Source organism: Schistocerca americana, chromosome 3 (genome assembly GCF_021461395.2).
Source record: "Schistocerca americana isolate TAMUIC-IGC-003095 chromosome 3, iqSchAmer2.1, whole genome shotgun sequence".
Taxonomy (NCBI): Eukaryota; Metazoa; Arthropoda; class Insecta; order Orthoptera; family Acrididae; genus Schistocerca; species Schistocerca americana.
Window position 1 is genome coordinate 306,186,847 of NC_060121.1, and position 21,264 is coordinate 306,208,110.

Genomic DNA, 21,264 nt, shown 5'->3' on the forward strand with positions numbered 1-21,264 from the left:
TTACAAGTGGAAGCTTGTGTGTTGTGTGAAATGTCTTTGACGCTGGAGTCGTCTTTGACCGTAGTCAGTCGGCAGTGAACTCTCGGTGTGTGACAGTGGAACAATGTGCAGGTCGCCGTTATAATAATTGCAAGTGAACAGGAAAAATGAATTATGTTACTACTTTTTTATATAAACATCAAGAAGGAACCACATTCGAAGAAATGGTATTTGGAGCACCAAAAATGAGGCAAACGCATTGAACCAGGTCATTTCTGCAGCCGACGAAACAGCATTGTGGAATCATACTTTCACTAGACGACTGAAGCCAACACAGAAAAGTCAAATATCATCTTACAAACATTTCACGGAAAAGTGAGTTCTGTCACGAAATATGCTAAATTCAAGTATGTAAAAACAGTGAGCATATTTCAATAGTGTCATAACATACACATAACATCTTCAGAAATCTGGATAAATGCGAGTAGGATTTGCGCACTGAAGCTTAAAACTTAATTATACATATAAATAGTTCATTCATTCCAGAAATCGACAATCTCAACGATTTATGCCTGTTATCGATATGAATACTGGCAACACATCAAAAGATATGATAAAGGTCCTATCTTTTCACTGCATTGACTTAGGAGCTTACATTTACTACACCAAGGGACCATAAATCTTAGCATGTGATATAAATTTCCACTTGATATGTCCATCTGTTCTTGAGAAGAAGATGGCAGACAGACCAACGGATAACAAATAGCAATAAAAATATTTTTTTTACATTTTATGTAATTACAAATTAACAATTTTCAGATTTTTTCCTTTGCTTGTACTGTGAAACCTTGCTTCTTGCCAAATTTCGTAACTCTAGTTCAAAAGGATGTACCCTATAGATTTTGATGACTGAGTTTGCAAATATCAAAGTATGTGACATAAATGGCTGTCTTTTGATTGCACTAATTTAAGAGCTTAAATTTTTTACACCACCAAGGATCCATATCCTAAGTATGTGATATAAATTTCAACTTGATACATCTACCAGTTCCTGAGGAAAATGGATCTTAACAGTTGGACGGACAGACAGACAGATTGACAACAAAGTGATCCTATAAGGATTCTGTTTTTATCCATTGAAGCACAGAACCCTGCAAAGTATGTGAAATAATAAAAAATGAAACTAAGGAATAAGAAAATGAAAACAACACTGAAAACAATACTAATAGTATACATACACAGGTAAATGCATACAGTTGAAAGTACACAATCTGAAGCAAAAAATATCTCAGTAAACATACGCTAACAAAAAAAGCGTTTGCAAGATAAGTGACTTTGTGGTTACCAGCCATTACTGACATGATTCTGTGTAAACACTGCATGCCAGTCCATGGTGTGGTCTTTGTTTACATTTTCAAGACTTGGAGCTGTAAAGAGAATGGACATGACAGTACTGTACACAGTCAAGAGTGCCACTTGTGCGAGTTGTCTGCAGAATGTCAATAGTGTTCTGTGACTGCTGGGGTAACATAGAACATTAAAATAATGAGCAGTATGCGGATATGCATTTATGAATGGTAGGGCAAATATCAATGCACCAGGGACTGCACGCTTGTACCAAGCAGCACACCCTGTCAGAAAATACTCTGAGAGTTAAATGTTTACAATGCTACGTCAAATATCTCCAAGAAACTGGTAGCCTTGCACATGCTGTGGAAGCAGGTGGGTCTGCAGGAATTACACTTGTGCTTGGAGGTGTTGCACTGGAAACAGTCGAACACTATTCACGAATCTCGGCGTGAAGATTTGCCACACAAATTGCCGGAATAGGCCACAGTAGTATTTGGAGAATAATGCAACATTACAATGCAATGTACCTGTACCATCTCCAATGAGTTCAGTGTCTCTGAGGTGGACTCTGGTATAGGCTGATGTTTTGTCAGTACATGCAACAACAAGCTGTAGGCAACCCTACGTTTGACAATAACATTTTATTCACAGTGAAGCAGGGTTCACTCACGATGGTGTGTTTAATTATCTCAATTCTCATGTTTGGAGTCATCCAAATGCTAGGTAATCATCTTACTGGGCTGTAAACATTACCAAACAAACTCAGTGGACAGAATTACTTTTGGTTTCTGCACCATCATCTTGAAGGTGTTCCCTTAGAGCAATGTCACAGGATGTGATGTATGCGTGATGGAACGCTGCCACCTTTTGTTGCTATGGTGAGACGAGATGTAACGCACCTATATGGTCAAAAATGGATTGGGCGATGAGGACCTGTACCATGGCTTCCAAGATCACCTGATCTGAACCCGTGGATTTCTGTGTTTCAGGTCACCTTAAAGGTGTAGTATATGCCACTCTGGTCAACACAGTTGAAGAATTGGAGCAGAGAGATGTCAGCGCTTGTCAAGAATTGTAAATGATCAAGCTTGTTTCAAAGGATTCAAAACTCATTTCAGTGACAGGTACAGGCCTGCACCCTGGTACAACAACACTAAAAGCCATCCTTCAATTACGAGTGCAGAGTAGAATTCATTCAAAACACCAGCACTTTGACCAATGTATCTGTAATAACTTTACTTAACATTACACAGAATTTGTACCTTTTCCTATATGGGTTGATGTTTACAGAGAATCAAGTTAATTGGGGCTTGTAACCTCAAAGTTGCAATTATCTCACAAACAGTTCATTTATGGACATGTGTTTACTGAGGCTTTTTGCTTCTAGTATCATTAGCTTCGAACGGTATGCACTTATGTCACTGATTATGACACATGCTGCAGAAGGAAGTAAAGGTGTAATATTCAATTGATGACAGGTCATTACAGAGGAAGACTGGGGAAGGACTGGAAAGGCAACTGCCCACATCCTTTCTAATAAGACTACACTGATATCTACCTTTTGGAATCATGAACAGCACAGAAAACCTAAATGACAACGTGGGAAATTGAACCTCATTCCTCTCAAAAGCAATTCTAATGTCTCAACCACTACACTACTTCACTCAGTCAATATGGTCAAGGGATGAGTCAACCACAGTTTATTAACAACAACAACAAATCAGCATTCCTCCTGAGACAAATTTTGTAAAAACCACAGAAAACCAAAATCAGAATGGCTGCATCAGGTTAAAAAGCATGTATCTTCTTGAGGAGGACAGTTTTCACATTCCCTATTGCTTTTTAGTGTGTTACAGTTATAACACAACCAAGAAAGTCTTAAGCATATCCAGTAAAACAATGGAAAGTCCAGGATAGAATAATACCAATATGGAAAGGACAGACTGCATAGTGTGGGGAGGGGCAGGGATAGCAGGATGGGGATGGGGGAAGATGCTGCACTGCCTGTGGGAGTGTGCAGGGACGAGGTGGGGACAGATGACAGGACTGCTAGATGCAGCTTTGATGGATGGGAAGAAGAGGGGGGGGGGGGGGGGGGGAGGAAAGGTGGGAAGCATGGACGAAAGGAGATGAGGGAAGGGAAAAAGACTAGTAGGTGTGTTGTCAAGATAAAGGGTGTGTGCACTGCTGGAGTGGGAGCAGGGATGGGTATAGGTAAGTGGAGAAAAGGGACAAGTGAGGATTGAGGTCAGAGAAGTTACGACAGCAAAAGATGTGTTGCAGGTAGAGTTTAAACCTATGCAGTTTGGAAAACCGGGTGTTGGTAAGAATACTCCAGATGGCACAGACTGTGGCAGTGGCCATTCATGTGGACAAAGAGCTTGTTAGTTGTCATGTCCACATAGAAAACAGCACAGTGGTTGCAGCTTAGTTTGTAGATAACATGGCTTCTTTCATAGATGGAACTGCTGTCGATCAAGTATGAGATGCCTGACGCAGCACTGGAGTGGTGGGAGTGGGTAGTAGTGGGAGGATGTGTGGGACAGATCTTGCATCTAGGTATGTTGGAGGGGCATTAGCCACAAGGCAAGGGGTTGGGAGCAGGGGTGGAGCAGGAATGGACATGGATATTGCTTAGGTTCGCTGATTGGTGGCATACCACTGTGGGAGGGGTGTGGAGGATAGTGGGGAAGACATTCCTTATTTCATGGCACAACAAGAGGTAGTCAAAATCCTGGCAGGGAATGTGATTCAGTTGCTCCAGTCCTGGCTGAGGTGATAATGAGTCATGAGAGGAGTGCTTCCTTGTGATCGAACAGTGGGTATGTGGTAAGTGACTTGAGAGACAAGAAACAGGAGATCTGTTTCTGGGCAAGGCAGGGAGGGCAATTTCATTTTAAGGAGGCCTCACTGAGACCCTTGGCATATTTGGAAAGGGATCACTCATCCCTATTGATGTGACAACCACAGGTGGCTAGGCTGTATGGAAGGGCCTTCTTGGAATGGAATAGGTGGCAGCTGTCGAAGTGGAGGTATTTTTAGTTGTTGGTAGGTTTGATGTGGGCGTAGGTGCTCATCTAGCCATACTTGAGGTGCAGGTCAACATTGAAATTGGTGGTTTGTTGGGTCTTGGTCTAGATCACAAAGATGTCATCAGTGAATCTGAACCATGTAAGGTTTCGGTTTCTGGAGTAGTTAAGAAGAATTCCTCTAGATGGTCCGTGAATAGGTTGGCAAGAATGGTGCCATGCAGGTGTCCACTGCTGTACCATTGATTTCTTTGTAGGTGATCCTTTCAAAGGATAAGTAATTTTGTGTAAGGATATAATTTGTCACAGTGACCAGGGAGGAAGTCGCAGGTTTAGAGTTAGTCAGGTGTTGGGAAAGGTAGTGTCCAATAGTGGCAAGGCTATGGGCATTGGGGATGTTAGTGTAGAGGGAGATAGCATCAACAGTGACTACCAGGGTAACGAGTGGTAATGGAACAGAAACTTTGGAGAGTCAGTGGGTGTCTTTTATATAGGAGACTAGGTTACGAGCAATATGCAGAAGGTGTTAGCCAAGAAAGCAGAGATTCTCTCTGTGAGGGCACTGTAAACAGCCACAATGGGGTGTCCTGGATGGTTTGGTTTATGGACTTTAGGAAGCGTTGAGAAGGTCAGAATCCTAAGAGTGGTAGGGTGAAGAGAGAGATAGACTCAGTGGCAAGGTTCTGGAATGGACCTAAGGATCTGAGGACAGACAGGAGATCCTGCCAGGTTTCTGGAATTTAGTCACTGTGTCAGGGTCTGTAGGTGGACGCATCCAACAGCTGCTGGAAATCACTGTGATCCATAGCCATAATGGTGGAGTCTTTGTTGGCAACTACAATTTATAATGTAGAGATTTGTCTTTAGGTGGTGGATTCTGCATATGTAAGTTTTGCTTCCATGTTCAGGGATTTTCAGAATGACAGTCAGGCAAGACTCAAGGTTACAAGCTTCTGGTAAGTTAACAGTGTTGAATTGGTGGTAGTGGGATTGGATCATGGTTGGTTGGAGGAGTGAACTCAGTCAGGCTGGGTTCAATAATGGTTTTTGATTAAGTCTTATCAGTAGGGTATTTCCTCCCCAGGGACCACAGGAAAGAGAGAAAGTCCTTAACAACCCCACCATGATTGGATTTTGGAGAGGGGCAAAAGGTAAAGCCTTGGGAAGCACTGATATTTCTGTGGGGCTGAGACTTTTGGAAAATAGGTTCGCGATATATTTTGGGTCTGTTTAGGTTCTGGATTCTTTATGGTGGTAGGAAAATGTAGTCAATGAGGTACAGTTTGGCAGCTATGATGGGGTGCAAGGGAAGTTTGATGGAGGCTCTTGCAGAGATGGTGGATAGTGGAGGTCTCACAATGGAGTATGCTGTGAACAGGCTGGAGAGTTTTTTAAGATGGCATTGTGAATGCTGCTTGAGCTCCTGGAAGAGAAGAGTTTCAATCTGCATGATAGGATATAAGAATTTGGGATTGTAGAGCACGGGAATTTTACAGATGGAGAGGAGGTACTGCAAGGAGGTCTGGACTTGATTTGTATGGTTTTGCAAGACTAGTTTGGAGAGGGTTATGGACAAACAGAATTTGGACAGATATAGTCACTTTGGAAGGAGGAGTTGCAGCCAGAAATGGGTAATTCCATGTTCAGGACAAATGGGAAAGGAGCGGAGGGGGAGGGGGGGGGGGCTCCACAAGTTAGGCAACAATGCAAGAACAATATGTGGAACTGGTTTCTGGCTAGGAATAGGGAAACTTTTCTGTATTGGTGCAAACAAAAGGTGAAAGGATCCAAAGTGAAGGATAAAAAACAAAAGGTGAAAGGATCCAAAGTGAAGGATAAAAACAAAAAATAAAAAAATACCTAAAAATATGTGAGTAAAATCACAAAGAGAAAGAAGTATAGCGAAAAAAGGTGAAACATGAGCAAATAAGGCTTATAGTGAAAGATGAAAACAAATTAAAATTTATGTAAAAACACAATGATATAAAACAGAAAAGTGAATAAAAAGAAAATAATTGTTCGAAGAGACTTCAGGATTGCAGCCGGTCATTGTAAACTTCATTCCACGACATTTCAACTGAACACCTACCAGTCATCTTCAAGTGAGCCACTGAAGACTGACGAAGACATTCTCTGCTCCACCTTATAGAGTGCGCTGATAGTATTGCCACACATGCATCAGAGTCACAGTGACAGAAGAACTACACCGTCCGTTGGTAGCGCCCTGCAAGGATCAGCCATCTTCGGCATTGTCGCTCACTGCAGTTATCAGAGTATTCTGGCATCTTTGTCTGGAGCAAATCTTGGAGATGACAAGATTCCTCGCATTATCCAGCTGGTAGCTGCTGTCGCGATTCATTAGATTTTCCATGTTGCATATTTCAATGGATATAATGGAGTCCCAAAAAGATATTGCTGTGGCCAAAATTAATGTTTTGCCATACTTCATTGAATGTTCGATGGAGATACAATGTTCCGCAACTGCAGGCTTGCTGGGTTGCAGGAGGCGAATGCAATGTTTATGTCCGTGCAACGTTCTTCCACTCTGTGTGTTGTTTGTTGTACACAGGTCATACCTAACAGGCAATGTACGAGGCAAGTAAAAAAGGTCCGTTTTGTTGTAGACACAAGTAGTTCGCATGCATACTGCAACAAGCACGTGCGTTGTGTACCGACATGCCTCAGGAACAACTCTGCTCAGTTTCAGCTCTGTAGCTAACCTGTATGGTTCTGTTCTGTGCTTTCAAATGTTTAAGACTATCAACTCAGCCACTGCATGTGAGGTTCACTCAGTGATACGGTTTTTGTCAGCAAGGAACCTGTCTGCTGCAGAAATTCATCGACAGATTTGCAAAGTGTACGGTGATACTGTTATGAGTGAAAGCAAAGTGCGTAAGTGGGTACAAGAATTCAAAGATGGCCATGACAACGTCCATGATGAGGTCCGCTCCGGTTGCCCTTCTTTGATTACAGACGATTTGATGGCTCCAGTTGAAGCGAGCATTCGTGAGAACAGGCGCTTCACAATAACAGGTCTCTCAAACGAATTTCCTAACGCGTCTAGATCAGTGTTTTACAACATTGTTTCTGAACACCTAATGTTTAGGAAACTGTGCTCCCGTTGGGTCCCGAAACTCCTAACAGAGGACCACAAAAACCAAGGATTTGAGTGTGCGATGAAGTTCTTGAATCATTATCATGAAGAAGGTGACAGCTTCTTGAGTCAGATCGTAACTGGAGACGAAACATGGTTTTGCATATCACACCCGAATCGAAGCAACAGAGCATAGAATGGAGAGAGACACACACACACACACACTCCTCTAAAGGTGAAGGCTGTCCCAGTGCAAAATCATGGCGTCGGTGTTTTGGGATAGGCATAGTGTTTTGTTGGTTGACATCATGCAACGAGGAACCACTATCAATGCAGAAGCATACTGCCAAACCCTGAGAAAGCTACACAGAGAAATTCAAAACAAAAGACACAGCATGCTGACAAAGAGAATTGTCTTTCTCCATGACAATGCAAAGTCTCACTGCAGGTCAGAACCGCGATTTAGTGGACAGTTTTGGCTGCAAAGTTTTAGACCACCCACCCTACAGTCCTGATCTTGTGCCGGGTGATTACCATCCGTTCCTCCACCTCAAACAACAGTTCAGTGCCAACCGTTACAATGACGACGACGATGTGAAAATGGCAGTGAACTCTTGGTTATTGGAGCAGGCAGCAAGTTTTTATGAAGAGGGTATTTTAAAACTCGTTGAGAGGTATGATATGTGTTTCAACAAAATTGGCAACTATGTCGAAAAATAGAGTGAAGTATGTACTTTCTGAAAATAAATTTACTTTTTTGAAATAACCTTTCGTTGTGTACTTCTGTTCAAACGGACCTTACTTAAAAAACACGCCTCGTATTTTGTAAATTCCTGCCTTCCGCAATACCAAATTATCCTTCACCGATTTCACCAGGCCTGAATTCTTAGAAGGTGGGTGGAAAATCACTTTCACCTGAAAATTATTAAGGATTCTTGCTTTTTTGACGGAAATATTTCCAACAAAGGGAAGAAAAACTAGGGACTCTGCTGGTGCGTTTTCCTCTTTATCCAATTCCCGGTTATCAGTTTTAGCGGAGAATGCCCTGTCAATTTGCCGGATAGGGTATCCATTGTCTCTGAACACTGTCCTTACATGTGCAAGTTCTTTAGGTGAATTATCTGCATCCAACACTGTATGGACCCTGTGTACAAGAGTTTTAAGCATACTCATGGTCTGGGATGGGTGATGGCAACTTGAGGAGAGCAAGTACAAATCACTGTGAGTGGGCTTACGGTAAACAGGATGTCCCAAAGAGCCGTCGCTCTCTCAATTTTAAATTCACAAGAAAATAATTGAGGGATTCAGGACAGTGAGTGGATATGTGTAAAGAGAGGGGACAGACGTTGTAACCAGATTATGTACGGTCAGTATATGTGTGCCAGAGTATGGGAAAAGAGGGACTGGGAGGGAGGGAGGGAGGGAGGGAGGGAGGGCAACATTGGTTAGGTATGAGGTTCAACCAAGTACGTGTGACACAGGAAGGTACAGAAAAACATGCAAAAACACACAAGGTGAAAGAAGGTAGTGTGATCAATTTGATGGTCCAGGAGTAATTATATCGGTGGGAAGAATGTGACACACAAGATGTTTCACTTATAATGGGCACCGTCACATAGCCATGTCTTGTGTGCGGACTAGACTGGTGGTACAGGGTGGCTCAGAACTCAGGATGTGTGGTTCAGAAAGTGACAGTAAACATAGGAAAGAAGAGAAAGAACAGGAGACACAATGAGTAAAATAATGCATAAGAGAATAGCAACAAAGGATAATAGCACTGAGTTGTATGACTGAAGGAAAATCATTAGGCTAAATCAAACAATGTAAAGTCCAGGACAGAATAACAACAATGTTATTCAAAGTAAAGATTGTTACTAACCTCATACAGGAGGCCAGTCATAGGCAGGAACAATGAAAAAATTGCTAAAATATTTCAGCTTCTGGACAAATTCCTTCTTTTAAAGCATAAAACACACACATGGCTGCTGTCTCCCAAGTGCTGGGGCCCGACTGCATCCGATGTGAGCAAGAATCTGCTGGAGTGAGTAGTGGGCATGAGGAGAAGGCACGGGGTGAGGAGGGTTAGGAATAGCAGGGTACAGGTGGGAGACGATGCTTTGCTGTCTGTAGTAGACTGGTAGGTGTGATAGCAGGATAGAGGGGTTATGTTTAGAGCTGGAGTGGGAGCAGGGAAGAGGATAGGTCGGTGGAGAACAGGGACTAGCAAAGGTTGAGGCCACTAAGATTACAGGATGTTGTAGCAAGAGTTCTGACCTGCATGATTCAGAAAAGTTGGTGTTGGTAAGAAGAACTCAGATGTTGTAAGCTGTGAAGTGATTTATTTCATGTTGGGCAGCATGATCAGCAACTGGATAGTACAGCTGTCTCTTGTCTGCTGTTTGGCAGAGGCCATTCATGTCGACAGACAGATTGTTACTTGTCATGCCCATGTAGAAAGTGGCACAATGGTTGCAAATTAGTTGGTACATCAATTGGCTGCTTTCACAGGTGGCCTCCGTCTTTGATGGGGCAGGAGGTGTCTGCGACACAACTGGATTAAGTAGTACTGTGAGGATGTAGGGGCCATGTCTTGCATCTAGGTCTACTACAGGAATATGAGCCATGAGACATAGGGTTGGAGAAAGGATGGACAGGGATACTGTGTAGGTTCTGTGGTCTGCTCTCATGAAGCAACACCTTCAGCTTATTACCCGTAACATACCCTCCTATATAAACCACACAACCTAACCTTTACCAGGTCTCCACAGTTAACATTCCTTTATCACCCAGTGTTCTGCTAATCACTGCCGATACCACCTCCTTCTAAACTAATATCCCCAATATCCATGGCTCTGCCACTACTGAACAGTACCTTTCCCAATGCATGACTGTCACCAAACCTACAACTATGATCAACTGTATCATCACCCACAGCTACTTCTCACCTGCAAAGAAATCCATTATACAGCAATGGGCACCAGCATCTTACCACCCTATGCCAACCTAATCTTGAGTCATCAAGAGGAATCCCTCTTAGCTACCCAGAATCCCAAACCACTCATCAGATTTACTGATGACATCTTAATACGCTGTACTGAAACCCAACAACCACCTTCCTCAGAGTTGACCGTTGCCTCAAGGACAGCTATATTAGCATCTCCATCCACATCAAACCTACAAACCACCAACAATACCTTCACTTTGATAGCTGCTACCCACTCCACACCAAGAAGTATCTTCCACATGCCCTTGCCACCCACGTGGCAAGCAGTCTGCAGCGACAAGCAGTCTCTCTCCAAATATGTGAAGTGTCTCACTGAGACCCTCACAGACCAAGATTACACTCCCACCATTGTCCAGAAACAGATCTCCCCTGCCTTGTCTCTCCAGTCACCTATCACCATCTACACACCCACTGTCCAGTTATAAAGGAGCTCTCCTCTTGTGACTCAATATCACCTATGACTGGAGCAAGTGAAACAATTTCTTCACCAGGGTTTCAGCTACCTCTTGTTGTGTCCTGAAATCAGGAATATCTTCTCCACTATAATCCCCATCCATTACACAATGGTATTCTGCCGCATAAGAGACCTACACAATATCCTTGTTCTTCTCTACTCCAACCCTACTTCCAACTCCTTGCCTCATGGCTTCAAGATGTGTCCCATGCATTGTCCCACTACCACCAACTCCAGGTGCCACAGGCATCTCCAACCCCATCAATGGCAGGACCACCTATGAAAGCAGCTATGTAATATACCAACTTCCTGCAACTACTGTGCCACTTTCTACAGGGTGATCCATCTTTAATGCAACTGCCTGGCAGCCAGCCAGTGGCAGCAAGGCTGGGAGAATATTTCCCCTCTGTTGCAAGGCCTCTGTTTGCGCAGGTAGCATGTGTTCATTACGCAACGCAATACAGTGTACTTAGTGAAATTGTTTCAAGTGAAGCGATGAAATACAAGTACTCTATTCACCAAAGAGTATTCCTGTATGATTCATACGTGCCTACAGAATCAGCACGTGCAGTAAGGACATTGTTTCAAGAGGAATTTCCTGATGTTGAAGTTCCGAATGGGAGTTTGCTTCATCAACTGATAAATACATTTCATGAAACAGCAAGTGTTTTTGATAGAAAATATAGAGAAATACTTAAACTACTTACAGAAGAAACTCTGGATGACACTGGGCATGGTCTGGAAAGATCTAGAAAATCAGTTTGACATTTTTTTCAGCAAGTGAGAATTTCCTATGGCTCTGTTAAAATGATGGCAAAGTTACTGAAGTTGAAGTCCTATAAAATAACGACAGTGCAAAAACTTACACCAGGTGATGCTGCAAAAAGGTTGTAGTTTTGTGAATGGACATTGAAAAACATGCATGACGGAGAAACTGACCCTCACCCTAAATTTGTTTTCAGATGAATCATGGTTCCATCTAAGTGGATATGTTAATTCGCAAAATAACAGTTACTGGGATTCTGAACAGCCTAGTATAATACAAGAGACACCTGTGCATGTTAAAAAAATTTGAGTGTGGTGCACTATTAGCAGTGAGAGAATAATGGTCCTATTTTTTTTCTTTCCTGGAAACAATTAACAGTGAGAGAGATGTGGAAAACATTTTGCGGCCTTATTTTGGGCAATTAACTGAGAAAGAAAATGCTTTCATGAGCTTTCAGCAGGACTCTTACAACAGCACATACAGCCAACTTCTCATTACAGAAAATTGGTGACATGTTTTAAGACAGAGTTATCACTAACAACATATGGCCTCCTCGTCTCCCAATTTAACCCCCTACAATTTTTATCTCTGGGAGGCATTAAAAGAGGAAGTGTACAAATCAAATCCACACACTTTAGATGAACTTAAAACTACATTTGTAAAGAAATTGCTGTCATTTCTCAGAGGGTACTGCAGAGTGTAATGAGCAATTTCCTAAGAATGTGTCAGGAAAACATCCAGATCTCCTTGCTTAATAGAAGTGAATAATTTACTTTTGTTTTTAAGTGTTTATGTTATGTATGGTAGAAATAAGTGACGCGACAAATCGCATTATACCGTATTTACTATGGGCCTCTTGTCACCCATGCCATCGGTACAGCAGCCGGCCTCACCAGCTGGCCGCATACTGTGAAAGCAGTTGCGTTAACGATTGATCATCCAGTATGTGAACATGACAACTAACAAGCTGTGTGTCTGCGTGAATGGCCACCACCAAACTGTGGCAAAGAAACAGCTGAAGCACCCAGTTGTTGAACATACTACCCAACACAATGTGCTTCTCTTTAATGACTGTTTCACATCCTGCACTGTCTGGAGTCTTCCTATCAACACCAGCTTTTCTGAAGTGTACAGGTGGGAATTCTCCCTACAACATATTATTTGTACCCCCCCCCCCCCCCCCCCCTCAACTTTCTCATCACTGTCCTCCACCTACCAACCCTCTCACTGCTCCCACTCCAGTGCTACAAATCCCACCAGCACACCTACTAGTCTTTTCCCCTTCCCCACCTCCCCCCCCCCCCCCCCCCCGCCGCCTCAAAGCAGAATCTTCTGACATTACACCTATCAGATCTATATTCCTGCACACTCCCATAGGCAGCACAGCATCTTCCCTCACCCATACCTTGCTATACCTCATCTTGCCCACTCCGTGCCTTCTCTCTATCCCCACTACCCACTTCAAATGTTCTTCACGTCATGACGCCACCAGTCAGGTCATCACAGCACCTGGAGACAGTAGCCATGTGTGTGTGAATTGTACTTGTGTGAATGTATGTGTGTTTTCTACTTCAGAAGGACTTTGACAGCTTTTTTTTTTTCTTCTTTTTCTTTTCTTCCACTGTGCCTGTCTGTGGAGAATAGCAATCTGTTCTTCCCATAATAATGTTTCTAAAGACAGAGAGAGGAGGAGGAGGAGGAGGAGGAGGAGAGGGCGAGGGAGGAGGGGGGGAGGGATGGAGGAGGAGGGAGGGACGGAGAGAGAGAGAGAGAGAGTGTAGTTGGGTATAAATTATTTCTGATGGAGGTACAAAGAGATTCTCAGGAGGAAAGGCTTGAAATTAGATTTGAAGCCTGAGGCTTGTCAGTAACAGCCTGCAACTCTTGTAAAAGTATGTTGCTGAGTAAGTTATGCACACTTTTATTGAACAGTAGTTAACGATGAGCTCACAACATTAAGGTTGAACATCTGTCTCATATTCAATGAATGGAGCATAGACAACATGACATCATTTTCCAAAGTGTTTGTACAATGTATATCTGAGGCAGGATGTGGAACCCAGCCCAGTATTTAACTAGGCAGGTACGGAAAACTGCTCGCATGCCTCTTTACGTCTCAGAAGTGGTTGCTTGACTGCACCTGGCTATCTGGGAAAATACTAATATAACCATCAAGCCTAAATTTATTCAGCTGCACCATTGTGGTAATTATGCAAAATGTATATGAGAGACTGGATGACATATTCCTAGAATTTAAAGACTAAGTTTTTCCTGCAATTTCTCCCACTGGAGGCAGCTGACCATTTTTGTGGTGTTCCAGGACTGGCTATACAAAATATGCGACAAATTACAAACCTCTCGTTTGAGATTTATAGAATGTAGCTATGGGCAAGATTTATTTCATAACAATAATAGCCATTAGTAGAGAAGCTCTCCAATACACATATTTTATTAATGATTACAACACTTCTATATAGTGCACATGGCCAGCCAAAGAAAGTACACAATAAGTCAAGGAGGAGGAGGAGGAGATTAGTGTTTAACGTCCCGTCGACAACGAGGTCATTAGAGACGGAGCGCAAGCTCGGGTGAGGGAAGGATGGGGAAGGAAATCGGCCGTGCCCTTTCAAAGGAACCATCCCGGCATTTGCCTGAAGCGATTTAGGGAAATCACGGAAAACCTAAATCAGGATGGCCGGAGACGGGATTGAACCGTCCTCCTCCCGAATGCGAGTCCAGTGTGCTAACCACTGCACCACCTTGCTCGGTAATAAGTCAAGGTATTAAACAAGAGCTATGATATCCTTAAAACAAATTCATTTCCTTTTAAAACACAGGAAGATCAAGGATTAATGTCCCATCAACATCCAGGTCATTAGAGACAGAGCATAGGCTTGGTATGTTTTGAGGATAGGGAAGAAAATCTGCCATGCCCTTTCAAAGGAACCATCCGTGGCATTTGCCTGGTGTGATTTAGGGAAATAACGAAAAACCTAAATTGGGATGGCTGGATGGGGATTTGAACCGCCACTCTCCCGAATGTGAGTCCAGTGTGCCAACCACTACTCCACTTTGCTCAGTTATTTACTTTTACAAATGATGAACAAAAGTATAAAAAAATTGTGCCGACACACACACACACATACACACACACACTGCCTGGAAGAAAGAAAGTGAAGATCCAGAAGACATGGTCAGGTGGGCATTGTGACTAGCTGGTCAAATCAAGCAATATCCAGATTTGTGAGGGATTCAGATTTGACAGTGGCCCTAATTTGAACCACACAGGGACATGAAGGCAGGCATACTTGTCTTCAAGATTCCAGGTGACCACGTGCGTCCACCACAAGGGAGGATCACTGCACTGTGCACCAAGCACATTGTAAACCCCTTCACATCTGCATCTACCATCCGAGAACAAATGAAGGACTTCCTGCAACATTCTTTATCATCCTGCACTATTGGTCAGATTCCAGCAGCAGTTGGACTAGGGAATTTCTGTCCAACGCATAGCCTGCCATTAACACTACAACGCAAACAACTGCATTTGGAATGGTGCCCTGACCTGAAAGCATGAACTGCTCATGAATGGTGCCATACTGTGTGTTCAGCACTGAATTGCAGTTCAGAGCTACCCTGAAAGACCATTGAGAGAGAGTATCCTCCCCTTCTGGCTGCTTCAATTTATTTATTAGCAAGTGTAAACACGTAGGCTTCTACAGCTGGCGTCAATCTCATTAAAATCCATCTTGTGTAGTATCTTATAAAATACTTAAAATACTAGAATAAATTGATCAGCAGCCTTTCTCAGGCCAAAGAATGGTATTTAAGTATTTTATAAGGTGACTTGACAGTCAACCAGAAGGATTTTAATGAACTAACAGACAAATGCCTATCAAATATGTATAATACCAATCTGAAGTCAAATACATAGGTTCTAATGAGCTATTAAACATTTTGTTATCTACACAGCACAGTAGCACCATGAGCTATGCATTTTCCAAGCAAGTGAAACAAGGTAAGAAAAACAATCTAAATGGTCAAGATATACTGAAAGAAGCTTTCAGAAGCAAAAGACAGAAAACAGTGTAGGTTATTTGTGTCACAGCCAATGGCATACATCTTCCATAGAATAACTTCCATAAATGGTCCAAAGCTTATTAACAACTTTTCATGAGATACAATGATTATGTAACAATAAACTGTCTACACTAAGCAATATCAGCAAGTCCTGTTTTCATAAATTTTGTGGTTCCTGATCTGTGTAATGTTGTACAACAAACTTCATGTAGGAGACAATAGTTGATAGTCTGTCATTTACTTTCTCAGTAACAGAAGAACTGTTATCAAATACAACAGCATCAATAATTTACATTCCTTACGGTAACATTTTCCCTGCAGTCTGGAAGAAGCCTTTCATAATGAAACAATAAATACCTGAACATTCGCACAATTATAGAGAGAATGTGATATGAAAGACTTAGTAAAACACACAAAGAAGGAAGAAACATACTTTCCTGAACTATCTAGGTAATCTTCTCCATGTCTGTCAAAGGCAACAACCTTTGGTTTTCGCATCAACTCTTCATCTGAATCTGGTTCATCTTCTGCTAAAACATCTGGCGCCTGCTCCAAGACCGATTCCAGCTTCTACAATAAATAAATACAATCTGTGACCAAGTTGCAAGCAGGATTACAATAAAAAAAATTACAACTAGTGAGATAAAGCAATGTAATAAAAAAACTGACACAGCCAAAATTTACACAAGTAAAGGGCACGAAGTTTACAACTTCTCATGCACAATGACTGTAAACAACCACCACAGAAAAAACAACCCAGTAAATGGTAGTTTAATGACTTGAACTATTCTAATTCATTCAAGATACCACTGAATTCATTCATCACTCAGTGACAGTATTGCAGTAGCATTTTCACTCATCATTGTACAACTCATTTAAATCTTCCAATCTATGTTGAAAGGTTTCCTTGTGGCACACTCCTAGTCTCAACAAGTGTTCCCTGCAGTAATTGAGAATTTTTTGCTGTAATGTGTTGTTTGTTTGTATACTCTATAGCAATAGCAATTTTTTCCATGTTTTACCAATTCTTTAGTTTCAAACACCCACATTCTCCTGCCCCCCCCCCCCCCCCCCACACACACACACACACACACACACACACACAGAGAGAGAGAGAGAGAGAGAGAGAGAGAGAGAGAGAGAGAGAGAGAGTCCTGTCACAAATATCACCGATCCCATCAAAGGCAGGGTTACCTGTGAAACCCGTCACGTGATCTACAAGCGAAACTGCAACCAATGTGCTGCATTATACATGGGCATGACAACCAACAAGCTGTCTTCTGCATAAGTGGCAACCAACAAACTGTGGCCAAAAAACCACTGGACCACCCTGTTGCTGAGCACGCCACCCAACATGATGTTCTTCATTTCAATTACTGCTTCCCAGCCTGTGCCATCTGGATACTTCCCTCCAACACCAGCTTTTCTGAATTGCACAGGTTGAACCCTCCCTGCAATATATATGTTCCCATAATCCTCCTGGCTTCAACCTTTGTTAGTCATTGTCCTTACCCATCTAGCCCCTTCCCTGTTCCCATTCCAGCGTTAAATAGCCCTCTATTCCTCCTTCTATAATTAATGGCTTGAAAGTGCCGTAAATACCTCTGACCATACTCTTCATTAGAGTTAATCAATGAAATTTCTTACTGTTTACCTTCTGAAATATTCATTTTTCTGTAGTAAGTAATGATTGCAGTACTGTTACTAAAATTCATAAATGTATCTCACTTGATTGTGGTGACATAATCTGCCAACATGTTCCTTCTGAAAATAGTGCTTGTAAACAATAAGGCTTAAACTGTAAGCATATTTTCTTTCATTGAAGTATTTAACCTCTTCTCTTTTTACTAAAAATCACATTTTGAAACACTTGTCATAACCTGTTATGATTAACTTCAAGCTAGGCGAAAATGTTAATGTCATCCTGACAGCAAACTTAATGATGTGGAACACTAGAGCAATTGAATAAGGAATTGGGAACAAAAATGGTTCAAATGGCTCTGAGCACTATGGGACTCAACATCTGAGGTCATCAGTCCCCTAGAACTACTTAAACCTAACTAACCTAAGGACATCACACACATCCATGCCCGACGCAGGATTTGAACCTGCGACCATAGCAGTCACGCAGTTCCGGACTGAAGTGCCTAGAACCGCATGGCCACCGCAGCCGGCAATTGGGAACAAATTAGATTTGTTAAAGGATCACACAGTATTTGACTGTTTTATTGTTTATTTAAGTACAACCTAGGTTTTGGCCTTTTATGCCATTTTCAAGTATTTGAGTTTACATCTTTACCATATATTGCAGGACACTTAACATGTTGTCCAGCTCAAAGTTGGCCATAAATTAAGAACAACATTAGCTCCCCAGATTTAAAATCACCATCTTGTAACAGATAAGTAAATAGTCATGGGAGCACATAATATTTACTAAAAACAGGCTTACATTTGTAAATAATATCTTTTATTTACCAAAGTAAGGCTGTTCTTACTAAATGTGATGTGCTCCCATGACTATTTACTTATCTGTTACAAGATGGTGATTTTAAATCTGGGGAGCCAATGTTGTTCTTAATTTATGGCCAACTTTGAGGTTGACGTGTTAAGTGTCCCGCATTATATGCTAAAGACATAATGTCAAAAATTTTAAAATGGCATAAAAGACCTAGATCTGAGTTGTACTTAAATAAACAATAAAATTGTCAATGGTAGTGTGTTCCTCTAAAAATTATTATATGATTGTTGCTCAGCATCATCAAGAATTACATTTGGTCTCTGTGGGAGAAATATTACAGTTTTGACCATCTGCTATTAAAGGAAACTAAAGAAATCTTAAATCAGGCTACTAGAACTACAAAACAAATTTCACTATTAATAAATATGAACCAAGTATCCAATGTCATAGTCACTGAACCACTACTCCTGGTGACAGATAACACATATAATGAATAAATATCCTGTATGACATTGGCCTCATACATTCATGGTATAGCACCACAAGCCTAGGAAAAAGGAGTCTGACAAGTCTGTCAGAGATACATCTGACACTGTCAGAAAAGGAGAAAGCAATAAAATATAAATTTCTTAAAATTAAAAAAAAAAGTAATTGTCTAGATTGCATATATTACAAAACAATACAATGTGATGACTACTTTCAGTTGACTAAGCAATCATCTTTAGATCACTCACTACAAAATAGACGTCAGCATACAGCTCACTGACAAACACTGCAGTCTATGTAGCTTAGAGCATGTCCATGTATGTGACACTTTCAATGTGACACTGAATAATCATAAATGTACAACCAACTATTTCCTATCATGCTTATTAATGAGATTGTAACCAATTATAAAACATGTACATATGAAATCAGTCGATCCTGTTTATAGCAACATTGCTTTTAACAACATAATGGCTATAATATGGAAATCTAATGGTGCAGACTAAATCATATGTTAACGCTACATTTAAAAAGTCTCTTAGTCTGACATCACTTATTGCAACTTATAACATAAAACAACATATTTTTGTTACTTTTTGGAGATATATGGGCTATAACATCTAATGTTCATTTTTGTTTTTACATATTTGGGAATTAATAAGAACAATGTAATACTTATTTCCAAATTAATTTTCTGTAGACTGTGGGTTTCAAGTCAGTATGTGTATTAAAGCGTCAAGGCAAGCTTTACTTTTAAAATGTCCAAAAAAGGGAAAAATGTTTAATACTGCAGAAAAGTCACACCTACTACAGCAATTAGAAAGTGTGGAAACAAAGACCAGCATCACAAAGGAATTGGGTGTATAACACTCAAGGATTTCTACAATTTGGAAGGACAGAGAGAAAATGCAGTCTCTTTTCAAACAAAATTCTTTAAAAATCGTGCAGAGGAGATCATCTGATCACAAAGACATTCAAGAAGTTTCAATGTTTTAAGCAACAAAGATCAAATAATAAGCCAATCAATGGATGTACTCTTCAAGTGGAAGGCAATGAATTTGCAACTTTGTTGGGAAATGAGAACTTCAATTGTTGTTCATCTTGAACAGAATGTTTCTGAGCTCGCCACGGGAAAATTGGTGGTGAAGCAATCAGCACCCCTGATGGTGTAACAGACAAGTGGCTATCTAAGAAGTGGCCTTTTTTTGGTGTAGGTTACAAGCCAGATGATTTACTCAATGCAGATGAAACTGGCTTGTTTTATAATAGGGCCACAGATGAGACAGTAAAATTTAAAGGTAAACGCTATTTGAATGAGAAAATGTCTAAGGTAAGAAGTACAGTTACGGCTGTTGCAAATATGACAGAATCACGTAAAGAAAGCCTTTGGTTATTATAAAATCAAGAAAATTGTTTATAAAACATTCACTCTCTACCTTTAGTTCATGAAAACAACACAAAATATTGAATGACATCTGACATTTCTGAAAAGTGGTTGAGTAACTGGGACTATTAGCTGAAATCAGAGGAACAAAATATTATGCTCTTGGTCAATAACTGTCCTGCTCATCCAGTAACTGACAATAAGCAGTGCATAGAGCTTGTATTTTTATCTCTAAACTTCACTTTAGTTCTATGACCTACTGACCAGGCTGTTATAAAATTTCTATTAATGCAAATGCAGTACATTAAACTTCAAGTGATGAACATGCTACAAAAAATCGAAGGTAAACAAACAGTTTACAATGTTCTTGATGAAATTTTAATGATGTTGCAAGCATGGGAAAATGTCACTCAAAAGACAAATGCCAACTGTTTTAAACGTTCATTATTCAGACAGCTTTCATCATCATCCCACAGTGATGCTGATGCTGATGATGGTGAAGTTCCTCTGGTCGAATTAGTGCAAGAACCTTGTCCATCCCTGTCAACTTGTGACTTTGCCCAGTTAGACAACATTCTTACTGTGTATGCCTAGCAAGTGAAGAAGAAATTCTAGCTGACATACAAAGCCAACACGTGGCTGATGAACATGTAAATGAACAAGAAGAACAGTTTTTGTGGCATCACTTACTGAAGCTCTCTGTGCAGTGAAAACTTCACAAAAATTTCCTATTTTCAAAGAAGAGTTTAACACAAATCATGACAATGTGGCATTAAAATGAATGAATCATCAAATGCAAAATGTGTACTCTTAAATGCAAAAGGCAAACAAAGATAACTGATTACCATAAGTACGGGAGTATACCGTAGTATGCTTTATTGTACTGCATTTTAAAGAGAAAGTAACTGATAAAAACCTAAACAACACTGTCTCTGTTGTGACTGCAGAAAACTACAAAATTAAATTCTAATATATGTTATTTTTTCAAAATACAGGCAAGGAATAATAAGTGTATTTGTTATTGATGTTTCGTGCTTATGTTGGTTGGATATTTTCAATGTATTAGGTACAATACATTACATTTGTACAATATATTAAAAAAAACATAGGAGAAAATTTAAGTCTTCATGTAATTTATGCTCTGAATACCGTCTTTTTTTGTTTTGGTACTGTTGACCAA

The 21,264-nt window shown here is 40.8% G+C and overlaps 1 protein-coding gene across 1 annotated transcript in view; it reads right to left on the bottom strand.

Moving 5' to 3' along the window:
• LOC124606956 (pre-rRNA 2'-O-ribose RNA methyltransferase FTSJ3) overlaps positions 1 to 21,264 on the bottom strand; it is a 117,254-nt gene that overhangs the window by 52,349 nt on the left and 43,641 nt on the right. The window contains exon 7 of the mRNA XM_047139093.1: positions 16,190 to 16,326. Coding sequence (XP_046995049.1) covers positions 16,190 to 16,326 — 137 coding nt within the window. The remainder of the gene's footprint in view (positions 1 to 16,189; positions 16,327 to 21,264) is intronic.